This window comes from Brassica napus, chromosome C4 (assembly GCF_020379485.1).
Source record: "Brassica napus cultivar Da-Ae chromosome C4, Da-Ae, whole genome shotgun sequence".
NCBI classification, from domain to species: domain Eukaryota; kingdom Viridiplantae; phylum Streptophyta; class Magnoliopsida; order Brassicales; family Brassicaceae; genus Brassica; species Brassica napus.
Genome location: NC_063447.1, coordinates 15,991,599 through 16,004,958, shown reverse-complemented (window position 1 = coordinate 16,004,958; position 13,360 = coordinate 15,991,599). Strand labels below are relative to the sequence as shown.

Below are 13,360 nucleotides of genomic sequence, written 5' to 3'. Positions count from 1 at the left end.
ATTCTGATTCGTCGGTTACGGTACCTGAGGCGGCGGAGTCAGAACCTGGTGTGGATAAACCCATGTCGTCGTACTCAACTTCCACCCTCGTATCTCCTTCATACGACCAGTCATCGTCAGACTCTTCGTCTTCACTCTCTTCCTCCTCTTCAGGTTGCGGTTTGTCCCAGGGGAGTTCATCTTCCGGGTCCAGTAAGATGTTCTTCCTCTTCTTACGTCTGCGAGGTTTTTCTTCCAGAGAATTTTCCATCTCCAGTATCTCTTCCACTGCGGCTGCTTCTAGAAAGAGTGCTGGAAGAGTTGCAAACTCTTCAGATTCCAAACCCTCACGGATATCTTCCTTCAATCCTTCACGAGCGATTTTAATCAAATCCTGCTCGTTTTTTTTATTCATGATCTCAAGACCGAGGAAGAAATCCTCGTATTCATCAACGGTCATCGATCCTTGTTTGATTTCAAAAACCATTTTGAGTTAAGGAATGTTTTGCGGTGATGAAATGGTTTGAGGGTCAGATCCGTTTTAACACAATAAAACGAAGTAAGTAATATGAAATTAGCATTAATATCTCCAACACAGTAGATAATGCCGAGGCGAATTTTTCACTTCTCGATTCAAGGTAACCTAAACGATTAAGCAAAATGATTGTTTTAGTAGAACTTTTTCTCGGGGATGTTAGAATTAATACAAAATCTCCTTCAATTGAAAATAAGGTATTAATCAGCTCCGTCAATGTCAGAACGAGTTTGAATTTTGTACAATGTCACCGAAACGAATTTGCATTTGTATGAATATATCATTGCATTTGAAAATATATGTTGTACCCCACATTGAATTTCAAAAATATTATATTTATAATAAGGGCAATACACCATATTAAATATCATGAAAGATTATATCTATTGATATAGTGTTTAGGTAACCTGCCTCGATTCAAGGTAACCTAAACGATTAAACAAAATGATTGTTTAGTAGAACTTTTTCTCGGAGATGTCAGAATTAATACAAATTCTCTTTTAATTGAAAATAAAGTATTAATCAGTCTCGTCAATGTTAGAACGAATTTGAATTTTGTACAATGTCACCGATATGAATTTGAATTTGTTTGAATACATCATTTCTTTTGAAAATATATGCTGTACACCACATATATTTTGCGAGTCATTGCATAGGTATACAACGCACGCTCGTATCCTGCATCCGCTGCTCTCTTTAACAATCCAAGTCCTTCTTTTAACACTGAAAATTTTCCGTTTTGGTTGCGAGTAAAAGGTTCAAATAATTTATATGGTATGCAGGATATTTATTTAAGTGTACGCATAATGGTATGCAGTATATTAATTTCAATTCGGATAAATACGAGATAGTTAATATTGTTTTGTGTTCGAATAAGTAAAATAGATTCACAATGATAAAATCTTGCACACTTTTAACAAAAACGCAGATAGGAAGTTCATACAAATATATAGAAAGACAAGTTTCATTGAAAACGGATAGTTAAGATAAAGTGGATGCTACTTCATTCATGCCTCGTTCGCAACCTGAAAATCGCCAACAAATTCCTCGTAGCAATCCATTGCATACTGCTGACGAAATTTATCCACAACTTTGTCACTTATTCTACTCATCTCTTCCTTCCCATCACCATTAGAATGCATCTCCATGAACTTAGCAGCGCACGGCCCACAGTCCCCACCCCTATTGTTGTGATAGATGCCTTGAAACCGATTCCACGCGTAAGTTCGCTCTCCTTCTTTGATTAGATAGTCTGTGAACCCGACATACTGTTCAAGTATATATGGTAAGGACTTCAAAATAGGAGTCATGTGTGCGTCGACATGTGTTTCAGTCGGATTCGCAGTGATGAAAGAATCAAAGATGGTGACGTTAGAAGTCTGCAAGTTAATAGAAAGACGAACCCAATGCTTATCCTGCTAGAACATTGGAGCATACACCACGTCGATATAGCGACCAAGTTGCAACTTAAGGTTTTTGCCCCTACACATTCCGGTGACATAAGATGCTATGTTTGTGCCCCAATCAAAATGCAACTTATCCTTGGCTTCACTGAAAGCAGACCACTTTGAGGTAATGATCTTTGTAAAGTACGGATCACACATTACCCTCCGGTCTTTCTGCAGAACACTTCCACGACGCCTCCACAACATTTGCATTATGACATGCATGTGCTGTTTTAAGACGTTACAAAAATAAATTAAAGTTGACAATCTTTTAATTGTGGGAGGTGAAAAAAGATATAGTACCTCGTCAGACAACCAGTTCCCGGGTGTAGCTATGTCAAGGAAGAAAGAATTCGTGACAATGTGATTGGTTTTGATTGCGAACTGCATGTAAATTTAAACAAGGAGAACGACATTTTCAATCAGCGGAAACAAGATGTCTATATGTATATAACAGTAAATGACATCCCACACTTACTGCTCGACGTTTTCACTGAGAATATCGCTGCATTTCTTAAAAAATAGCACGGTTTGTCTTCGGTAGGGGCCTATACTCAGCTTTCTTCTCGCTCATGAACAACCCTTTCAGCCTTGCATATGGGGTGTACACTCCGCGAATCTTCTGGATTTTTTGGGCACACGTTTACCACCACTCTCCACATAATTGTCGTCCTCATCCGTCTCAGAATGAGGCATATCTTCTACAGCTCGAGGGCGTTTCCCTTGCAACTAGGAATCAAATGAGATGTTTTCTTTGCAGCTTTCATAATTCTCGTCCTCCTCAACTGGGGATGTCGGATTTTGAACGGCCATCGAATCAGGTACACCGCCCTCTATAACGGGTGCTTGCATTTTTTGACCACTCAGGTTTGTGGAAACAGGTCCAACATTTTCTTCACTTCTAGTGGATGCAAAATCTGGGGCAGATTCCGGATTCGGATCTGATGATGGATGCTCACCTGCAGGTACTTCTTTCACTGAGCTGTATGCATGAGGATTTGCTTCATCCCACTTGACATCCACAGCTTTTTCACCATTGTAGGTGTCATCTTTCTGCAAGCAGTGTGAACAACCCAATATAAAAATCGAGAAATTTCTACGCTGCTATGTTACCAAAGAAAAGACTAATTCACAGCAGGTTGACTCACCTTGGCTGGTGACACATAGGACTGTGACCGAGCAAAAAAAAGACCCCTATAAATAGTCAGCGTTGTGAGGGGGTTTGGAGTCTGTGATTAATCTGGTACAGCGTTCGGTGTACGTGGCTCCTGTATGAAAACCGTACACCTTCTATAAAAATGGTACACTAAGTTTAAAACAAGGTTCTGAAAAAAAAATTATAAATCACTTAACCTGATAGGTTGCGTTCTGATCGAATTGTCCCTGTTTGAAAATGTACACCTCCATTAACATTGATACAATAAATTTAAAACCACGTTGTCACAAACAGAAACCTATAAAACCTGATCGGTTGCGTTCTGATTGAATTGTGGAGTAAGAAGAGTTGAATTCTCGTTGTTCTCGCGAGTCTCCCTGCTGAAGCCAGGTTGCGTGTTTCCTATGGTTCCCTGAATTTTGGGTAACACACAAATGTTGATATTTCCTAGTTGAGATACAAATAATATAATCTAGCCTAATGTCAAATTGTCAATGCGACATGAAGGTATATAATGTATAAACACAAAGTCTTAAAATCCATGTTATTATAACTCAAGATAAGAAAAAAATAACTAACTTACAAAACTGGCTTCTAAATTACATATACATTATCTGAAAACATCAGAATATGTTAAATTTCAAACGTGTTTAATTGGGTGTACCTCTAAGCCGGCTGCAGAGCGAAGTGGATACGAATGCATTTCCTGTCCAGGCTTAGGAACCGTTGAATTTATTTTTCTTGACTTCCAATTTGGCCGCTGCATTTTATACTGGTTCTCGACACTTTTCGGAGAACCGGAGTATCCATGATCATCTTATCCCACCTTCCTCTTGCCTTTGTTGTGGATGTTTGGTAGGGGCACACCGAAGTGATCGCATAATGTTTTCTCAAACTTGTCTAAGCGCTCGTATATCCCATTCTTAAAGTTTTGAAACTGCTCTAGGATCCACGATTTCAAATCTTCGTTTGGAGACCTTCCTGATTCAGGCGGAACGTCGGGTTCGTTGTGTTCGGGTGTCCCCATGGATAATTCATGAAAGACTCCAGGTTGCTGAGCATTTCGACATACTTAGGGGTGAGCTTGAGTGTTTTATTAGTAAAACACAAAACCCCGTCCACCAACGCTATCAGAGCCAAAGGAACTCGTTTCCAATCCGCAAGATATGGGTTCTCTAGCATCTTAAGCACCTGAACCACAATTATTTCACCTACCGTTGTATCAAAGAGTTGCTTCCACATACTACCTTGTTCATTAACCTCAGTTTCTGAGTCTTCAACATCGAATACGCCGCAGTTCAAGCCAGTTATTTCCTTAAATTCATCTACGGAGAAACGAAGAGGATGATTACCGAAAGTGAACCAAAGTTCATATTTTCGAATCGTAATAAGCTGCCGGCAGAGAAGGCTGCCAATGAGCTTGGTTGAGTTCGGGCATCGAGCAACAGGTAGCTGAAAGAGTTTGCTAAACTGAGAGCAGAGTAATCGGTCCATGGCCGAAGAACCTTTTAGAGCAGACGCTACAGAGGCAATGACATTGGCTTTGGACTAAATGTTTATCCGCAATTGCGTGGGGAAAAATCCCGGAGCAAACAGCCTTCTAGGGAATTTTGTGGGTGAGCCGACATCAACGGCATCCACCGGTGGAGATGTCGGTGCCGTGGAATCCATGGAGGAGGGCGTTGTATCGGCGTCAGACTCGGAAACTACAAAACAAGATGATTGCGTATTTAGTAAAACGGAGTCGCAAACTAATGTTCAGAAAAAGCAACTGCATTCCGGTGATGACATGCAGAATTTAAGGTGAGGACAGAGTGAGTCGCAAACTAATGTATGAATAGCATTTTAAAAGTAAACTGTAAAGTAAGAACATCAAAACGAACCTGGGTACCGCTTCGTCTTCTTAGATCGGGAGACGGGTTTTGCTTTCGGTGTGTTTGGTCGACGGCGACGACCGGAAGATCCTGCGGCGTTCGATTGTGATACCATCGGAGCTGAAAGCTGCTCTCACTCGTCACGAGAGCTAAAAACAGGGCCTGCTACACACAAATCGGACCTGAAAGCTGTTCTCACTCGTCACGAGAGCTAAGATCAAAAAAACTTTTCTTTTCTACTTTTAGGTCAAACGAATAATTTGATGGAGAGAGAAAGAGTGAGAGGAGGAGAAAGCTGTTTAATGACCGTGGTGGTTTGCGGATGAGAATTAACTGGCGAGTTTGTCTTGGGGTTCTTGCTGGTCTTTCTCACATGTAAAGAAGAGAGTGGCAATGTCGTTATTTATCGGCTAGAGGAGGGATTGAGAAATCTTTGTAGCATAACTCCTATAGGGTCGCAAAGTGTCGCGACCCAAATGCCCAATAAAAACTATCACGGACCCAAAGCCTAAATTAATAACTTCTCTGCGACCCACTTTTCTAATAAACCCTACTTTAAGTTCATATGATATACATACAGTTACGGAGAAAAATGATTTGCTACTCAGTTAAAATGCATGTCAAACTTTTTATTTCAAGAATTAACAAAAAGTTACATCCAAAATTAAAAAAAAAAACAACCAAATTAATGTATTTTTAGTTTCAAAATGTTATGTCTAAATCTATTAACCATTCAATCTATTAAAAATAAAAAAAAAATAGCTAAGTGAAAATTATATTTTTAAATACAAGAAATTTGAAAAATGAAAATTTTAATTTTTTTTTTCATAATCTAAATATCCGAACCTGATTTGAAATAACTGAATCCGAACTCAAAATACTCGAACCCGACCCGAAGTACAGAAATACCCGAACGGGTTCTACACCTCAATACCGAAATACCCGAAATTCCGAAATATCCGACCCGAACCCGAACGAGTACATGAACGCCCACCCCTATTCAAAACGTTAGCATTAGTTGTACATTCGTTTCTTTCCAAAAAATAATCTAACTACATAAATAAAAAAATCAACATGTTATTTTTGGTAAGTTATTTTACATTTTAAACACCAAAGAAATATACACAATAATTTTAGAATATTTTGTTCAGCGGTTCTATTGAATATCTCAGAAAACTAAACACTATAATAACATACTAGATTTTGATCCGCGCGCTTACGCGGGTATATTTTTTAAAATATCTTGCTATTTATTTTTCATTTTACTATTTAGGATTGGAAAAACCCCAAATCTGAAAAACCTAACCGATCCCGATTCGAAAAATAGTACCAAACCCAAACCAGAATTGATCAAATATCTGAATTATTCATAATTTTGTTATTTAGAGAACTGAAACCTAATCCAATCCAAACCAAAATATTTCGGGTATCCGAATGTATATGAAATAGATTTATATACTTATATATATTATTTATATTTAGATTTAATGTATATAAAAATCTAGAATATATATGATACTTTTAAATTGGTTTAAATACTTGAAAATATATACAAATTGTCAAAAGTATAAATCAAACCAATTTATATGTTAAGTTTAGGTACTGTGACATATGTTATCCAAATTTATATGAAATATATTATTTTGTTTATAGATTTTTAGAAATTTAAACTATGTAGTGAATTTAAAAATCTTAAAAATAATTTAAATAGGTTATTTCAATCCAAACCGAACCCGTAAGATTCGAACCACGAACCAAAATTTAGAAATACGAATGTTGAAATCTTTGATCCCAAAAACCCGAAACCCAAAGAGACATGAACTAAACATGAATGGGTATCTGAACACTCACCCCTAATTACTATTATATATCATATATGTATCATCATATAATTAGTCTTATTTTATACGTACCATCATATAAATAATAATAAATTAATAGTATTTTATATGTACCATCATATAAATAATTAAATTATATTTTAAATTTTTAATGTGAAATATAAAACCAATAATTTAAGTTGGTGTTTGAAATTGGGATTTGTATTGTTTTTTCTTAAATGTATTGAAAACATTTTTTATAATTTTTATTGGAAAATATTTTAGTAAAATTCAATTTTTGAATATATGTATATTTTTAAAGAAATTTTGATATAAATCAATTTTATATTATTATTTTGATTTGCAATATGTATATCAAGTAACATAAGCCCACTACTTTGTAATATAATATAATATACTTCCAATTTTTCTTAATAACATAAGTCAATTTTACATTTTTTTCTTAATATACTGTTATACAAGTTTCCAAACAACATTGTATTCAATTTTTTATTGTTATCTTGTTTCCAAACAATTTCTAAAGGTACTTTTACTTTTAATAAGACAGATGTAAACTAAGTTTAACACACAGAGGATCAAACCATTGTGATCACTTGAAAGTGAAGAATATATTAGATTAATGTCCATTTTTAATTATTGGCTGACGACAATGACAGATATGAAATGTTAAGAAATATATATTCATACATTCTTACATATAATTTGCATATAATGGAAAACATATGCTTATAGTAAGGTGTGGAAGACCCCACGGTAAATAAAAAAATCTATGTATTCGTACATCTATATATATAAAGGTGGTTTTTTCCCTTCTTATGACATGTAGAAGGGGGGTTTGTTGACATGTATCCTCATGTTTTTTTTTTGTATTTAAATTCTTCTTCTTTTAAATTATTGCAATTTTCTCCATCAATTTCTAATTGTGTATTATCTAATCCTTCTCACACTTATTGGTCTCTAAAATTCAAGAAATCTATATATATAAAGTTGGCTTTTTCCCTTCTAATGACATGTGGAAGAGGGGTTTGTTGACATGTATCCTCATATTTTTTTTTGTATTTAAATTCTTCTTCTTTTAAATTATTGCAATTTTCTCCATCAATTTCTAATTGTGTATTATCTAATCCTTCTCACACTTATTGGTCTCTAAAATTCAAGAAATAAATAAAATAATATAAATATATTTTAAATATTTAATTTATTCACACCTAAAAATAGCAATACTTTTCATCATTTTATTATTTTAACTAATTTTTATTATTTCATTTACAAATTATATTTATTTCACTATTAATATCACAAGATAATCAAATTAAGAATAAGAAACTAGACAACCAACACATAAACTAAGAAAGTAGACAAAAGGGAGAATAATAATCGAAAGGCCAAAGCCACCAAAAAGCAGGAAAATATATGCCTAAAACACCGGAATCACAACCAGTAGCTAAAAAGTAAGAAACACCTCACAGACTAAACAAGAACATACAAGACGACATCCAACTGAAAAACCACAAAGCTCTGGATAGAAGGGACCAAAGCTCCAAGAGACTAACTCCGCACACCTATACCAAGGAAAACATGGAAAGAAAAAAAACAACTTGAGAGAGGGAGAATGGAAGACAACCACCAAAAAATCAGAGACTAAACTTGAGACCAGAAATAACCTTCCAAGCCCACATAGCATACACGAACTAAAACATTATCCAAATCTCGAGTGGCAAACATGGTGAAAGGGAGAGCCACCAGAGATGCGATGAAAGCTGCAAAAAGATGCAAGAATAGAGTGGGAAAGGGAGACAGAGCGAAATCAGAAAACTATGAAGCCGTCCTCAAGTTATGAAAGAAAGCATAGAAGTCAGAACACCAAAAACTAGATCTTGATAACCAAAACGAGCAGAGACTATTGACAGTAAGCCAACGACGAGGAATACAAAATCAAAGACAAATAAACTCTGATTCAACCAAAGAGATGCAGTTCCTAACATCAGCTGAAATCTAAGGAAGAAGAGGAGCAATCAATATTGACTGGAACAGCCTACAATGCCGTGGGAAGCAACCGAACAACTGAAAACTCATAAACCCGATCTGCAACAAATACCATATAATCTCATAGGTGAAGAAGACAAGAAGAACAAGAGAAAAATGTGAGTCTTTTTCCGGTGATGGTGAGAAGCACCGCACACCAGAAATGTAACGAAATACATAGACGGTGAGGGCTCAAGTTTAAAATATGGGGAGAGGGCAAAAAACATCTTAAAAATTATAATTTTCAAAAATATGAAAAAAATATAATACAATTTTAACGATGAAACCGTTAATTTTAGAATCAACAAATGTGTAGATGCAAAGTTATTGAAATTCAATATTAGTTTACGTTAGAAGCTCATTTGACTACTAACAAGTACTATCCACACAACAACACATTATTCAAAAAAAAAAACGCAAAATATATTAACTTATCATCTACTACATAACAAACTAAAAACATCAAATAATGATCTTAACAAATAAAAACGATAACATAATTACATTATCCAAAAAAATCATGCTCTTAACAATAATAAAACAATAATCCGCGCGAACACCCCACTAGTATGTATTATTGTTGCCCTAAATCCATGCAATAGTATAGAAATCTTTAAGTTATGCAATACGTTAGTCAAGTGGCATCTTTGGTAAATAGTCTAGTTATGAAAGAGTAAAAGCTAAAAAAAGCTGAGAAAAGCTCACATGATGACACGTATACAAAATGACACAAATGTAAATATTCTACCTTTTAAGATTATTCTTTTATTTTGATTCTCCTTTATTAATAAACTAGGTTAAGATCCGCGCCTTACGTGGGATGAATATTATATATAAATTATTTTTAAGTATTATATATTTTTTTACATATTATGAAATAATAAATATATATTAAATAATTAAAAATTTAGTAACTATTACGTATATAATTAAATTGGTACAAATACTTAAATAAATTTTATTAATCCAGACAAACACTTTTTCTATTTTATATGGTATAAAACTAAGTTTAAATGATATTAACATAGATATATAGTACATTTTTAATATTGACATCTATTAAAAAAATATTTTATACTCATATTATTTTTGATAATTTGTATTTCTTTATAACAAAATTTTTAAATCAATGATAACAATAAAAAATTTGTGGGATGTTTAATAGTTTTAGTAATTTATAATTTTAAAAACATTCAATGCAAAATTTAAAATCTTAATATTAAGTTGTCAATAATTGTTAAAATTTTTTATCAAAACAAATTCAAAACAAATTCGAAACTAAAATACATATGTATTTTATATGGTATATAATTTATTTTTGAAAAATATTAATATACATATATATAATATTTATTAAATGAGATTTCCTACTTATGTAATTTCGTAATCATTTGTATCTTGTTATAAAATAAATTTTAAACCATGGATCACCAAAATTTCAATGTGAGATTTTTAACAACTTTAGTCATTTATATTCGTTTTTAAAAATTCAAAATATAACATATACGAAAAAAATCTAAATTTTTATTATATAGTTAATGTGGTTGCTTAATTTATTTGAATAAGTTCAATTTTTTAAAAATGATAGAGAATAGACTAATTTCTATCAAATCTTTATTATTCAAAATCATTAATTGTAATATATACTTTAGCCACATTAGGTAATTTCGTGATTTTTATTTAAGGAAACAATGAATAATATTTATGATTAATTTATGGTTAGTTTAATAAAAAGCTTATTATATATTTATATGGACCAACATATTTTTCTAAGGATTATAAGAATGATTGTGGTGATGACATGCGTCTATAAAAATATGTTGTAATGCTTCTCTTTTAATATATAGAGGATATTAATAAAGGGATAACATTAAATTTTATTTCATTATATTAATTATTTTAACACATGTATTTTATAATTATGAAAAAGTAAAAAATTATAAACATCAACTATCATATGAGTTTTTTTATAAAAAAAAATTGAGTACCATATATGAGTTGTAATATCTAACAATACTAAAACACCAATATCTTCCACTATAAAGCTATATCCACGTCACTATAAAAAATCAACCAATAGTGAAACTTCGTTTTGCCAGACAGTTTTTGAAGTTACAATCGGGCCACACTTATGTGGGCTGATATAAAATCGAAGTGGCCCATTTTAAATACATATGATTTAATGTTTGGTTTGGTTATCACGTGGAGATGATGAAGACGCGACGTTTGGTTCTGTTTTTCTTCTCATTTACATAAAGTCTCTGATATTTTTGATTCCGTCTCTTTCCTCTCCTTCTCTATATCGGGAACAAGATCGATATTGAAAAAAAAATTGTGAGACATGGTTAAGACCAGTCGTAGCTCGTCATCTTCCAAGAGTTTCTCTTCTTCTTCTTCATCCCCTGAACCGTCTTCTCATCTCCACGCCCTACCAAGCGATCTAAGGTCAAGATCCATGCTGCTATTTAATCTGTACGTTAGTTCTTATCCGAATCTGAATTTTTTTTTTTTTGGTTTCAAATCTGATTTTCAATTTTTTTTTAACTTAGGTAGCGAGCGGAACCGGCGGGTCTTCGTCGGCGAGCGAGATTCCGGTTGAGAAATAAGGACCGGTTTCAGATCCTGGATTCGAAATCTGGAGAGTCGGAGCTTGGATCCTCTGATCCGTAAGCTATGGATGCAAAGAAGCCTGTTTTAACCGATGTGCCTGTGATGAAGATCTCTCTTGAAGCCGACACAAACCCTGAAGCCGATGTGGCGGTGACACCTACAATAGCAGGTTTGGTGGTCTGTCTCACGATTTTGTCTCATTAATTATGATTTCTAATGTTTTTGTGGATCTAGGTGAAGTTGTGACGGATGGTGAGAAGTCGAAGGCAGGGAAGAAGCTAGCTAAGGCACCACGTGCGAAGATACTTTCTCAGTATTCTCAGGTGGGTCAAGTTTCATAAGTGATTGTTTTTTTATTGGTTTGATCTAATAGTCTGTGAATTGCGCCTTTAGGGTTTAGCAGTGTGCTGTTCGTGTAATATTTTTAGTAAAGGTTTGGTCTTTCAGTTCATGAGCAACGAGTTTAGTTGTCTGCATGTCCGTTTCTTTTATATTTTTTTCGGCATTACCCATAAGTATGTTGTTATGTATGTGTCTCTGTGACTTTTTTTGTGTCTGCAAGTTGCCGTATACATAGCATTTATGAATTCGCTATAATATATCTAATATAGCATATTTCTCGCGTTAACAATGTACATATTTCTTGTAGTGAGCAGTGTGCACTTCGTGCTAAAATTATTGTTGTGAAGGTTTGGTCTTTCAGTTCATGCCCAACGAGTTTAGTTCACTTCATGTTCGGTTCTTTTATATTTTTCCGACAGAACTATGTTGTTATGTCTGATACTTTTCCACTTCTTGACTACGATACTTCTGTTTCTAACTGTCCTAATACTTTTTTCTATGTAATTTCAGAACCCACACCATATCATGAGGGGCCATGTATTCACTGTTGGGCGCCAAGGATGTGATTTATCTATCAAAGACCAATATATGCCCAGCACCCTGTGTGAAATCAAGCAGTCTGATGTAAGGACATCTTATTTGCTCCTTTTTGATGAGTCTCTCTAAGGACAAAAGCCTTTTTCTTACGTAATTATTGTTGCAGCAGGAGGTCCATCGGTTGCAACTCTGGAGATAGGTATGTCTCACCACCTTCTCTTCTCTGTTAAATAAAACGATATATGATAAGCATTGTCTGAAACATTTAACCACCCAATTGCCTTTACTTATTACAGGTTTAGAAGAAGACGATGAGATTCATGAAGAAATCCTTACCTTTGTCACAACCAACCACCAAGGTCAGCAATTCATAACAAACCAACACCACAAAAGCAATGGAGTAGTGAATCAACCAACACCACCAAACTTTGGAGATGAAGAGCAGAGCCGCAAACGCTATGTAAATGATAGTTGGAAGTCTTGCAAACCGTCGTTCACACTTAGATTTTGTACCCCACATTACAAGCTCTGTGCAATAACTATTTTCCTATATTTCATCTTTATACTTTTTGAATGTACTGCAAACTATCTCCGACTGTGAGCAGAGATATGTGCATTTTAATTAAAATGTTCACGGGCTTTTGCATCTTGGAAAACAATGGTGTGGTTTACTTCATGCATGAATAAATTCAGATTATAACATGGAGTTTATACAATGCATCAAACTAGCTCCCATTACCTTCGGATGACCTCTTCTTTAAGAAATGCGCTTATATTTTAACTTTACCAGCTACTTGAGAAATCTCAAATTTACTCAAGCCCAATAATTAATGGGACTTAATTTCTTTAGGCCCATTAAGCAATGGATGTAAATGTGAAACTTAGTTTACAAGGGAAAGCCTTCGAAGCTTTGTCCGCTATCTTGTAGGCTTTGAGTTTAAAGTATGAAACTCAATATATTTGAAAAAACGATAGTATAAAAGTAACCGAACCATAGTTGGAATTTCTTACAACTT

At 34.2% G+C, this 13,360-nt stretch overlaps 1 protein-coding gene across 2 annotated transcripts; it reads left to right on the top strand.

Annotated features, from left to right (window-relative positions):
- Positions 1-11,094: 11,094 nt before the first annotated feature.
- Positions 11,095-13,126, top strand: LOC106377252. Of its 2 annotated transcripts, none has more exons than XM_048754333.1 (6): positions 11,095-11,327; positions 11,405-11,634; positions 11,700-11,788; positions 12,318-12,431; positions 12,514-12,543; positions 12,641-13,126. In XM_048754333.1, exons 2-5 carry the CDS (start codon positions 11,529-11,531, stop codon positions 12,541-12,543), a joined length of 339 nt encoding a protein of 112 aa, XP_048610290.1. In that variant the 5' UTR covers positions 11,095-11,327; positions 11,405-11,528; the 3' UTR covers positions 12,641-13,126. The 2 variants fall into 2 exon arrangements, with proteins under 2 accessions (XP_048610290.1, XP_022556394.2); XM_022700673.2 differs by having other exon boundaries at positions 12,511-12,543.
- The last annotated feature ends 234 nt before the right edge of the window (positions 13,127-13,360 follow it).